The sequence below is a fragment of the Adelges cooleyi genome, unplaced genomic scaffold, assembly GCF_023614345.1.
Source record: "Adelges cooleyi isolate 19-005CV unplaced genomic scaffold, UGA_ACOO_1.1 ACOO_flye_CR_arks_rails_tigmint_CR_PRNA_23, whole genome shotgun sequence".
Classification (NCBI taxonomy): domain Eukaryota; kingdom Metazoa; phylum Arthropoda; class Insecta; order Hemiptera; family Adelgidae; genus Adelges; species Adelges cooleyi.
This window is the reverse complement of record NW_026095893.1, coordinates 12,115,684-12,128,935: the sequence shown is the minus strand read 5'-3', so window position 1 is coordinate 12,128,935 and position 13,252 is coordinate 12,115,684. Positions and strand designations below refer to the sequence as shown.

The 13,252-nt window shown below is 30.1% G+C and overlaps 1 protein-coding gene across 3 annotated transcripts; it reads left to right on the top strand.

Moving 5' to 3' along the window:
- The first annotated feature begins 5,481 nt into the window (after window positions 1-5,481).
- LOC126835681 (ras-related protein Rab-32) lies at window positions 5,482-12,945 on the top strand. 3 transcript variants are annotated; one of them, XM_050568423.1, is made up of 5 exons: window positions 5,482-5,617; window positions 10,443-10,650; window positions 10,723-10,904; window positions 11,976-12,119; window positions 12,202-12,945. In XM_050568423.1, exons 1-5 carry the CDS (start codon window positions 5,588-5,590, stop codon window positions 12,307-12,309), a joined length of 672 nt encoding a protein of 223 aa, XP_050424380.1. In that variant the 5' UTR covers window positions 5,482-5,587; the 3' UTR covers window positions 12,310-12,945. The 3 variants fall into 3 exon arrangements, with proteins under 3 accessions (XP_050424380.1, XP_050424381.1, XP_050424379.1); XM_050568424.1 differs by lacking the exon at window positions 5,482-5,617 and adding an exon at window positions 5,750-5,928 and having other exon boundaries at window positions 12,202-12,943; XM_050568422.1 differs by lacking the exon at window positions 5,482-5,617 and adding an exon at window positions 5,956-6,629.
- Window positions 12,946-13,252: the final 307 nt, after the last annotated feature.

Below are 13,252 nucleotides of genomic sequence, written 5' to 3'. Positions count from 1 at the left end.
ATTATATCATGTTCATTTTATTGGATTTGCTCTAGGTATTAGCTTAACCTGCAGAGGTGTCAACAGAAATTATTGATAAATTGCACGGGATGAATATAGTTTGGCTGGTATTTGTTAATACTTATTAAAAGGTATCACTGTTATTGTTAAACGTGTTCTATGAAAGAAAAATGCACGATTTCAACATTGCTAATTTTATTTAACTTTCACAATATACTACACTTATGCGAACATTATAATTTAATATTGTAAAACTTTCAATAATCTTATAAATCATATTTCAGATATTATTAGATGTATAAACTGGTATACACAAACATGAATATGAATTGTTAAAAAAAAATTACAAGCAACTAATCACTCTTCAACTAAGTACACTAAGGTAAACAGGTGTCACGTCTCACGAGACATCATAACCCCGGGGTGTCATATGTCTCCTGACCCTTTTGAAAGAACCTTTTGAATAAATATAAAAATAAAGTATTGTGACAGTAAAATTTCAACGGAAGCAGCTGCAAAGCAAGTTAAACACAGATGCACATTTACAAAACAAAATAATATATTGTAAAGAATACATGTGTGAACCTGACTTAATAAACGGTAATAATAATTATCCTACTATTTAAATAATAAAATATATGAATAACAATAATTATTTACATTTATCACATCGACTGTCATACTATTACCGTAAAAAAGTGTGTTTCAAGTTTTTGGTAATCGAGCTATCATGTATTCTGGTAACTTTTAAATAAGAGAAAATTTGGGGGTGGCACCTATAACAGTAAAAATGAGAGAGAATAGATCGAGATGGTTTGGTCAAGTTAAAAAATGGAAATAAAATTAAATAGCAAATAGGGTAAGATATTTAAAGGACGTGATACCCCTATTTATTAAGGAGTTAGATATAGGCAATTTTTGCAAAGTTTTAATTTAAAGCATAAACTGTAATGTATAATTATTAGTTTAGTAATTAGAACTCTTTCTTAGACTATTTTAAATAGTTTCTCCATCTAGACGTAGTTACGCAAAATGCGTTTTTCTAAGTCCATGGTTGTTTTAGAGCAAATACCCTTATTATGAAATCGAAAGATAACAAAATTTTGGAAATAATGTCATAACCGATTTAAAAAAAAAATAACGTGAAAAAGGTTATATCTAAAATAGTGTAATTTTAACTTAAATATTAAGCTAGATATTAGGTTTATCAAAAAAAAAGATATGAAATTGTCTCCCAAAATGTTGTCATCTTTCGTTTTTGTTATAGGTATTTTTGCTCTAAAATCATCATGTAGAGAGTAAAACGTCGCACATCAGTAATAGAATTTCATCAATATCACACATTCAGCTGTAAAGGTAATTTGATTTATAATATGGTTTTTTTTTATGTCAGTACTAAAAAGATATGGTACGAACAAATTAAATATCGTATGCAATTAGTTGGTAAAAATATGAAAACACTTAATCTAACCCCCACACACCTCTTATATCGTAACACCTCCACAAAACAGTCGTTTTATCAAACTTAAATTTTATCTTGGCAAGTCAAACGTAAACATTTAGCTAATTCCACAAAATAATTGCTAATTTGTTCAAGGTATTCCTAGAAAGAAGATGCTAACGTTAATTAAGGGGCAAAATATAGGCAATATATAAGCTATACAACCTAAGTTGGTGATTATTTCTGGTACGTCGAAAAACAGTTTTTGGTATTAACTAATACAGATACTTCTAATAAAAAATGGTCAAAGTTCTAAAGTGGGTTTTTTCTTCACTGGGTATAGTTTTCAAGGTTTTAAAATTAAACTGAGTTTAGTCTAACTTTTACCTCTCGGTAACAACTCTCAAGATTTTTGGTATGGAAACAGTCGGGCTTTGCTTCCAAGGCAGTAATTGATGTCGGAGGGGGTCGGAGGTCAAAATCCTGTACGGTTTTGATAGTTATTCCAAAAAGAGTTCTACTAGATAAAATCAACTAGGCGAAGTTTCATATTTCATCTTGCTATGAAAACTATTGACCACTTGCGTAAGCATAACGCTTTATAACTGATGTTCAATTTGTTATCGCACAATTAAGTATCGTTTTTTGACAATATATCTCTGTATTTGTATATGAACTTTTATTTAAGGTTAAATAATTGAATAGATATTTAGTGGTTTCTTAAATATCATACATTGGAAATTGATTGGTCCATTCAATTGAATGAGCCATAAAATTGCTGTATGGCCCGCCAGAATACTTTAATTTAGAACAAAAATGTCATTAAACGTTTAATGAATAAAATGGTAAAGTATTCTAGAATAACTAGTTTAAAATAAACATGATTCATTTTATAATACGATGTATGCATATTACCTATAAACTGGTACAACAAAATTAACTGAATATAAATAAAACAACTTCCTTAATTGGTTCTTATCTTTTCTATTGATGTCATTTAAAATTGACAAATTAATTACTTCATTCAATGCTAAAAAATATAAAAACTAGATGTATTGCGATTTTAAAGAATTAGTAATTGTAAAATTTAATAAATTCAACAATAAAAACAATACACTGTGTGAAATTGAAGAGGTCTTCGGGAATTATTATAACTAAAATTGATAAAATCCACTAATTGACTGTCAAGTGAAATATTTCAAAATTAAATAGGTATTTCACATGAAATATTTTAGACATCAACCACTAATTTTAATAGTTATATAATAAAAGAAAGAATTGAATAGATATCTGCAATACATAAACTTTATTAGCATAACTCACAAATCTTGAGTGTTTTACACAGATTGAGTTAAAAAGTTATATCTATGGATTTCTAATTTAGCCAAAATAAATATTTAAATAAAAAATTACGGTACGATGAATGGGTAAAACTCAAAGTAAAGAACACAATTATACAGTTACACCAAACTCAACTAAAGTAGTACCTTGGAGCAGAGAGGATTATTTTCTTGCTTATCGATCCCTCGATAATCCTAAAAATTATAATACTACAAAGGTCAAAGTTATATGTTATGTACAAATTAATGTTATTTTTAGTATTATTTAGTTTTAAGTTTAGTTTACGAAAAATGTTTACCGGTAAATTTCCCATCTCAAGACGAAAACTAAGCACCCTTAACATGTGATTAATTATTAAAACCCCTCACTAAATTTGAGAGCAAATACGGAATACCTATTTATTGACTAAAAGTTTTACGTATAATAAAGGAAACCAGATTTCAGTTTGTAACAGAGGTATTATATTATAATAAAAACTACGCAAATATTGGACAGTACTCATGTAATAATATCATAACCGTGCATTCAAACTAAAGTTTTAATTTAGATAATAATGAGCAGTTACAGGATAAATTGATAAGTGTTTTTTTTTTACATATTGATGGTTGTTATTGTTATAAGTATTTACAACTGTGTCTACCAACAAATTATTTAGTTCTAGTAAGTAGATTACATGATATATTTCTTTAACGCGTCGCCCAATGAATTGTGTTGAAGAAAAACAACCTTTAACCTCGGTTCCAGGAAATTCAAGCCGGATAAAATGAATAGCCGCTTTTTATAATAAACCATAATGATGAGATGCGTTATTGTCAATAAAAGTCAATAAACCCGTGTGTTTGATTTTTGTAACAGTTGTCTTATGATGTTTAGCTATTCGTTAATCTACAACAATTGAATATTGTAATTTTACTAGTAACATAGTAATAGGTATTAAACAAATCGATTTCAATTTAAAAACGAGCATCGGCTGAAGTTCTGTTGTTGACTGATGTAAACAGTCGTCTTGCAATCAACAATAATAAATTATCGGTATGTCATTATCGCATTGTTCACAATACTTATTATGTACCTATAAATTATAGATTAGAGATTATAGATCAGAAATAATCACCATTCAGGAGCCAGTAGGCTAAAGCATATTCTATGTTTTATAATTTTAGCCGTTAGGCTTTAAGTAGACTGTACCTTTTTTTCCATTTCTTATTTAATACAAGTTAGTATTATTATTAAAATAATACAACAATGCTACGACACAGATAAATTTATTGTATGTATATACATTGAAAATTTGATATTTTACAGTGGATATTGACCTCATATTTTGATGGGAAAAAATGTGTTAATTTATCCTAGAATAAATAATCTTCATCACTGTATAATAAGTATACACTATAGTTCTAAATTAAGATTTTGCGAAAAATTGCCTATACTTAACTGTCGGTTATGACGATTTACATGTTAGGTATCATCATATCCGAAGTCAGATGTTTATTATGCTTAGTAAAACAAATGCCGACTCCTCAAATTAAATTCTAATCGTATGTTCATAATTTACCTACATTGAGTACATCACGGGCATCATTTCAGAATTTTTCCAGAGCGAACAAGAGTTTAAGAAAGCCAATAATTAAATTTTAACATTTAAAACATTATTGACCACCCTTAATTATTACTTTTTCAGAACACGGTATTTATGTATTCCGTATTCACTATGTTCCTTCTCGACCGAAGATAGTGTACAATACCTCCAATTATACCGGTCAAACTTATCATTATTAATTGATAATATGATATTTAACGGTTTGTCGGACGGAGTGGCCGAGTGGTCTAAGGCGGCGCGGCGGTTCCAATGCGCGCACTGTCGCTGGTTCGAACCCGGCCACGAGCGGCATCTCTCCCCGGGAAGGCAACTGTTTAGAGAAAAAAGCTGCCATCCCCCCCTCCAAAAAAAAAACTTAGCAGAAACCTACGGGTGACCAGCCCATTCTGCCAAGCAGGCGTCCGAACTAGGCCTTCGGACCTACTTCCGGCATTAAAGCCATATGCAAAAAATAAAAACGGTTTGCAGTCATTTAGTCATATGTTAGCTATTGGAAAAAAAATCATGGATTTTTCTTGTCATTTATTTTGAAACTATAGCAATAATAACAAGCTTATGGATTCACCATTTCCAATGTAAGAAATAAAATTGATTCTATTAATTGAACAGAAATATGCAGGTTTTCGCAAAAACCGGAAAACCAACGTAAGTCGAACAGAAAATTATTTTTAAACAAACAAAGAAATTAGAAGTAAGACTATTTTATTATATTACATAATGGGACACTAAAACTTGGCCGGTAAATATTCGGCTTGCTCCGCGGCGGCGTCTTCGTCGTCCTCACAGTTTTACTGCGGTTAAAAAATCAATACACTTATCTATCTGTCGTCGACGTTGTTAGCTGCGGCTGGCACTCTATACGCGTTTACCTGAGTTTTGATAATAATATAGTGGCCGGCTTGTGCGGTCGTGTCAGTTGATAACGCAATATAATTTTAAATATATTATTATATTATGATAATAGGTAATATATGCGTGTGCGCACCCTATAACAAAACACACCCCTTATCGATTAACATTAATTTAATTAGTATAATTAAAGTGCTTTTTTTTTTGTTAACAGTGCACGATGGTTCGAGGGACCGATCGGTGATGATCGCCCTTTGCAATGATGTACTCACGCTGCGACCTAACCTAACGGGGAGGATCTTATAAAACGTGCGGTGGGTAGATAAGGTAAAACCTGTTTGCCGGCTCTGGAAATGATGGTCGAAGCGGAGGGGACGTCGAAGGTTTGTTTTTGACCGGCACCAAAGTACCTCCGCGCTCCCTTCCACTGCCATTGTATACATAGTGTTACCGGTCCGGTTACGTAATATATAATTATTATTCTTATTACTACATTATATTATTATTATATATTATACAAAACCGCCGATAGACGGTCGCCAGCGTCCGACCTGTTTCGTTTGTGAGTGCGCGCGTTCGTTTTCCGTTTCCGTGTGGTTTGAAGGGGAAAAAAAGTTTATCGCTAAAAGGCCCGCCGTACCGAGATCCGTTCGTACACGCATTGATACGGTAACATCACGGATTAAAAACAATGGTAAATATCAAGTCAGTCAACCGTATATTTTAATATGTAGATATCCCAGATAGTAAATATCCCGTAATCTTTTCACACCTCTACTCGCCACTCGGATAATAGTTATTATTATCTTGTTATTACAAGCGAACGTACATAATAATATATAACATTACAGTAAATTTGTTGCGCGCCAAGCCTGTGTATCTTCAGCAGCTGTCGAACGATTGTTTACAGTCGACGTTACCGTATTAACATTATCAGACGTGCACGTGTTACGCCGCGTAACTCCGAACGGGTAAAAACAAAAATAAGATTTATTTCAAATAATAATATCAATAATTGCGCCGAAACTCGATTACAGTTGATAATAATTATTGTATTGCGAGTAAGAAACCGACGAATTGTAAAACGGCAGTCTAGTGTTGTAGCCTTGCGAGTCCGTGGCCACGTTTATCTAAGTAATATTCTAATAAATCGCATCAAAACTATACCGTACATTATACACCGTCGCCTTTTTTTTTATTTAACAATACATCATTATTATTATTATTATTAGTTAATCCGTTCGCTTACCGTATCGATATCGTGACGGATATAGACACACGCGATCACTTAAATTTAAACTTTAACAAGTTTAATTGATGGCATTTAACAGTCCGAGAAAGTACAAACACAAAATTATTTCAGCCGAATTCCACGATGATTTGGATTACTTGATTGTAAGTCGTTAGATGTAAATTATCCGTCAAACGTTTTCTTTGGGTTTAAAATTGTAACGATTAGTAAATTGAATTATCATTTACATATTTTAGGCAAACGTCAAACGATGGCATTTTAGAAAAATATTAGTCATTATTAGCGAGACTACTCAAAATTATTTATGCATATTCCCCCTTAAAAAATTGAGAAGATAAAGTCACACACTGTTAGGCTATTTTGAATTTGGGCGGTTGTCTGTTGTTGATAGTTGTATAAACATCTAATAAGTCTCATTATTTCAAATAAGCTCGTTTTATTGTTTATGTTGTACTACATTTCATTATATTTCATAATATAATAAAAGCTTCGAGAATATATGTTAAACTATTGTTTGGATAATAAAAAACAAGTTTTATCCTTAATTTTTATGACAGACATAAATAAATTTCAACCTTACGAACGTGTGAATACACCCGTTAAATATTGTAAATAAATTCGACTTCAGTAACAATTTCAATATAGGCCAGTGAACAATGTAATTTTTCAACTATCATTGCAATGAATCGTGAGTGCGTTAAGATAACTCAAAAAAATTCCCTAGGTGCCTTTATATGCCTAATTGTTCATCGGCCTTTGCCAGATAATAGCTGCGACTTGATACATTTAACGTCAGTTTATTTTCATATTTTTTTATCATGTAGAATTCGATATACGTGTTTCCTTCAGTACAAAAATCAATAATTATGCACAATCTCTCTAAGAGAGAGATGCACAATGGTAGGTTATCTCCATGTTTGTTATCTTATTTATAGCAACCAAAACCCAAATATTACCTTGAAATCAAGTACCTAACTTAATAATACCTAAAACATTTTGTATAATGTTCCTAATTGTAATTAGGATAACCTTATTATTAGTAAGCATATATTAAAAAAAAAATTATTATATAAATGCATACATAAATTGATTATAAAGCGATAACTAATTAGTAGGTTCTAAAAAATATTTTGCTTAAATCAAATACGGAATATATTATTGTAATTTTCAAAATTTAAGTATTAGAAACAACTTTTTTTTACTTATTTCAATTAAAACCCGAGTTTGTTATGCCATGTCGTTTCAACTTAAATTTTTCACACTCACCTGTCGGGGTAAACTAAATAGTACATTTATTGTTTTGTGTGGGACGATCGTTGAGACATCATACTGCACGCGTTTAGTCGCAAGTCACGAAAAGAATTCGATGTTCTTTGCCTTCAAAATATCTCCATGGCCACCAGAAACAGCATTAAAACGTTTGATTCGGAGAATATAAAGAAAATAAATACGTCATAATATTATTTGCATATCTGTGCGTATTACAATTAAAGGTGTTTACTATATAGAATCTTTTTTTTTGTGTTGCGTTACTTAAAAAATATAGTTATCCTTGAATATGTTATTAAAATAGAATACCGTATTTATTTCCAAGTCCAATAATTCGAATTATGATAATCTTGCGTTGTATAAACTGATAAACATCAATTAACGTACAAATGTATAAATAACAAACATTTAAATCGAAAAAAAAAATACCTATGAAAATAGTAAAATATAGTGTTAACTTCTTACTACTATGAAAACAATTTTTGTAGGGCGGTCCTGGTTGATTATTATTTACGAGTCTAACTAAACTAAAAATGCAATACTCATTCAGTCTTGAAAATAAATATTATATAATTAAAATTTTAAAATCTTCAAAAGTAATTCAAATTTGTTGAATAGTATTAATGACTATAACAGTGGCACAACTAGGATTTATTTTTATTTGGGGGGGGGGGGTTTGTCACTGGACTATAAACCATGTGGTAGGGAATAATAGACGTTTAACGTAAGTTTTTGTAAATAAAATGTTATGTAAAGATAATAATATCTATTGGTAGGTACTAAAAAAAATTATAGATTGGTTTTAACAAAATATGTGATGTGGTAAGCGGACCTCTTGTCGCATTTGTCAAAATTGAGTTAGTGCTATTTTTTTAATCTGGATTGATTCTGAACAATTTGAAACCAAATACATTTTCATAGCTAAAAAAATGACATAAGTGTTTGTACTTTGAAGCTTGCGTATATGTCCAGTACATTCTAGCTCCCTCTAGTATAAATTTCAAATTACGCCTATGTCTTCAATCAAGAATGTTTTTAAGCTTAATGTTCGAAAAAGAAAAAAATATACTCTCTCGGTTAATTCGGATCACTGTAACGCGTGAGTGATTTGAAAACAAGGTTTTATCAACTGAATGAAATTCTAAGTAGTTAAGTGAAAAAGATAATTGATGAGTAAAAAATTCCAGCATTACATAATCGAGTTTAAATACGATAGTGGTCAAATGTCAATATTTTTAATAGCCTTCAATTGATTATAAAACTAATAACTTATTTATACGCGTTCCGAAAAGTAAATAATTATATAACATGAAATTCAAACAATATAATTGATACGTGTTGGCAACTATTAAAATCTAAACATACCTTTTTAATGTGAGTACATTCGTACAATTAGGACTGATCACTCCTATTCGTCAAAAGTGAAAACTGGAAGACTAAGATTATATTAACAATATATTGTGGTTCTAGAACATTGTTACTTTAGAAAGGGATATATTTGCAAAAACATGGTAAAAAATGCTTCTTATTAAGGGGTCTCGGTTACGGATCCGTGATTAAGTACAAAATAATAATATAAGACCAGTACTTTTTTAATTCATGTGAATACTTATTTATAACTGCGGCAGTCGTGCGACCGACCAAAGGGAACGAATGTTGCTCACCTCCCCCCGGCAAATAGTCTATTATAGCTAGACACATTTTAATAAATAAATAAATACGTGAAGACGTGAATAAAATTATAAATTCACGGACAACTTTAAGTTACGCGTCTTAAATAACGGTTATTAAAACCACGTGAAATATAGAGCTCTATTAATAGTTCAACTCCTAGAAAGCATAAGTACTAAAACAATACTTTTAAACTGATTTCCTGTAAAATTTTTACATTTATAAATGTTGAAATAGGCCAATGAAGCCATATACATACAATTTGTTTAAACATTTTAAACACTAGTGTACACATTCAAATATTTTGACGTACGTAATTAAAAAAAAATAATATCTACATATTATTCTCAAAAACCTTATTATTAGTTTGAAATAGACATTCACAAAATTATGAGCATATGTAAACTAAAATAGATATTATAAGTTATAAAATATGGTTTTATTGTTAAGTCACAGCATATCTTATATACAAATTAAAATAAATGTATCGATTCTGTCACAAGTATTGTTACTCATTAGTAAACTTTGATCATTTTACAATAACGACATATGAACATTAATGTATATATTCTATATCTTTACATGTATTTTAGATGCTTGACGTGTTCTTTAGCATCAAAAATTACAATTTTGAACTTTCTATATTTGTACACTAGTAGTACACCTTGTACGCTCCCTGCCTACCTAATGTTTCCATATTAGGTATATATTTTTTTATCTAACTTTATTTCCTATAAAAATCCAACTACCACTTATTATGTACATTATGCATACGTATAATAGTATTAAGTAATAAAAAATATTTTAGAAGAACTCCAGGCAAAGAAATAATAATCATACACAGTATTAGATGTAAATATAAGTTTATAAATTATATAAGACTAAGGAATAATATTTAACTATGTAAAACCTGCTGGTATTAAATCACGGAGTAACCAGTTAGTATCACCTATTTGACAGCCGTTACTACTTTTTAAATAAATAGTTGTATAAGTTATTTAAATGTATTTGCATAGTCGAGAAATTCAATTGCGCCTAAGGAGTATCTATTCAAGATTCTTGTGATCGGCGAGTTAGGGACAGGCAAAACGTCGATAATCAAGCGATATGTCCACCAGTTCTTCTCACAACACTACCGAGCGACCATCGGGGTGGATTTTGCGTTGAAAGTACTAAACTGGGACTCGAACACAATTGTCAGATTACAGTTATGGGACATAGCCGGTTGGTAGAGTAAAGGCAACGTTAAAAAACGGTCGTATAATGTTTGTAATTATGAATTTATTCTGTTTTCAGGCCAAGAGAGGTTTGGTAACATGACCAGAGTGTACTATAAGGACGCTTTAGGAGCTTTTGTTGTATTCGACGTTACGAGACCTGGTACGTTTGACGCAGTAGTCAAATGGAAACAAGACTTAGATGCTAAAGTGTCTTTGGAAGACGGCACGCCTATACCTTGTGTTCTGCTCGCCAACAAAGTAAAATACCTAAAATGAACCTATAATGACCCAGTTAATGAACTAAATCCGGTTATAATGATATTTTAAATAGGTATACACACTATGGTACATTCATATTTTACTTACACTACCTGTAATACAAAGAGTTATAATATTATTCTAGATAAAATTAATATTTTTTTTCTCGAACTTCAGTTACTTTGCATTGAAACATTACCTAATCTATTGACTTGCATTCAGGTTGCGTAAATTAAGTAAATTCAATTGAACGAAAATATAGAATCGCTTATTCTACTTTAATTGACACAAGGACTACAGAGTTTCACACTCTCACGTCTTAGTCCTTAGAATATTATTGCCTCACAAATAAGATGAGACAAATATTACTTTGTGTGTGTACGAATATGTGACGTAGAATATAAGAAACAAAAATTACTCACGGACTACACGTGTAAGGTCTGTCAATAAATGAAAAAGAGCGGAAAAAATTCCCGTCCAACATTTTTTTTTTCGAAAGCCTTATTGATATATTATGTACAGTTGCCAGTTGTACAGTTCCTTGGTTAAACATCGGTTAGCAAACCAACGATAAAATTTTAATTATTGATTAAATCATCGTGTGTTGTACTCCACCCTTCCTCCTGCCCTGAACTTAAAACTTAAAAAAATAGTTATCCAAATCTGGTTATCGACCAGTCAACATTTTTAGTACATCATTACCAATTGAAGAAGTTCATGAAATGTATGCGTGACCATTTAAGTTTCAAAAGTTGCTATACAAAAAACCAAGTTGGGAGGGGGGTAAAAACAAAGAAATTGTAAGAAATTGAGATCACATTGTATAAAAACGTTATGGAAAAAAAATTCAATTAATTATTATTATTAACCCAATGAGACATTGAGTGGTTCACGATAATTTGATAGCCTTGTATACATACATCTTTTTTTTATTATTTTCAATATTTTTCAAATAAAAGCTCGACATTTTGAACTTTCCGGAGTTTATATAAAAGGTGTCATAGGAAAATAGTCAGAATATTGAATTAATAATGTTAATTATTCAGGACTATTATTACTTTTTTTTTTTAGTGTGATCAAGCAAAAGAAGGTATGGTAAACAGCGTTTCCAAGATGGATGAATTCTGCAAGGAAAACATGTTCTCCGCTTGGTATGAAACGTCAGCAAAAGATAACATACACATAGATGATGCAGCCAAAACACTTGTGTCTCAGGTAATCGTCATTTTAGCAAACTAATGGGTTAAATAATTGTAATTTGTATCTAATAGAATTTGAATTTATAAATTATGTTTAGATTTTAAAGAATACAGCTCAATATAAACCATTAACGAAAACAAATGGCGAAATCAGACTAAACCCCGCTGCGTCACAGGGCGAGAAGAAATCGAATTGTGCTTGTTGAATCTATTACAGTTACACGATTTGCACGATATTTTTATGTACCCACCCCAATTGTGTTTTTGAATTTTCCCTCTTAAGTTCAAGTTTACAAGACTTAACTATCTAATTAAACACAAAATTACATTCGCTAAACAACTAGTATTTCCATAAAAAAAACGTTTTTTTTTTGTTGTTGTTGCTATTATACATGTAATGTATATAATGTGATACAACTACTAACCGAGAACAAAATGATATTATTAAGAATATATTGATCGACAAAAGATAATTAAATGTGTAAAATGCACACAGTTCATTAAAAGCTGTTCTTTACTTATCGTTTTGATTCATTTATTACGGTGCGAGTATAATGAAATAATTTAACGAGATTAATTAAAATCTATACATACTTACACTGTGTTCACAGCGATAGCCAGCCTTATCTCAATTTAATAAGTGCCTTATTTTTAATATATTTATATATATATATATGCATATATATATATTTGTGTAGCTACACTAAAAATTAAAATTATAATGATTTTTTATACTATATATCTAATATTAAATATGTGTATAAATATAATACATATTGTTTGTGCCTACTTAATTGTTTAAACATTACCTATACTTATTAGATACAAATTCTATAATATATTATTTTTTATTACATACAATTGTTATTCTTTTAAGGCAGGCCAAACGGTTTTTATTGTTTAAAAATAATGATTGTTGTGTTTTGTGAAAATTTTGTTTATTATATTTATTCTATGATATGCATAATATATTTTGATTTTGTTAAAGTGTCCTTTAATCCTATTATTGTAGTATTATTTCTTTTAAACACAAATACATTGTTTAATTATAACTTAATAGACAATTTTTAAATAATATTTTTGTCATACAGTATTATAAAAGAAATATATTTTTTAAGGATCTATCTATATAACAGTGATTAATATTAT

What these genes read in the sequence shown, in the direction of transcription:
- LOC126835681 (XM_050568422.1), top strand. Translation starts at nt 6,552, where the DNA reads ATGGCATTTAACAGTCCGAGAAAGTACAAACACAAAATTATTTCAGCC. An exon ending in ACAGTTATGGGACATAGCCG is followed by an intron (nt 10,651 to 10,722) that starts GTTGGTAGAGTA and finishes TTCTGTTTTCAG; the next exon opens with GCCAAGAGAGGTTTGGTAAC. An exon ending in CCAAAACACTTGTGTCTCAG is followed by an intron (nt 12,120 to 12,201) that starts GTAATCGTCATT and finishes AATTATGTTTAG; the next exon opens with ATTTTAAAGAATACAGCTCA.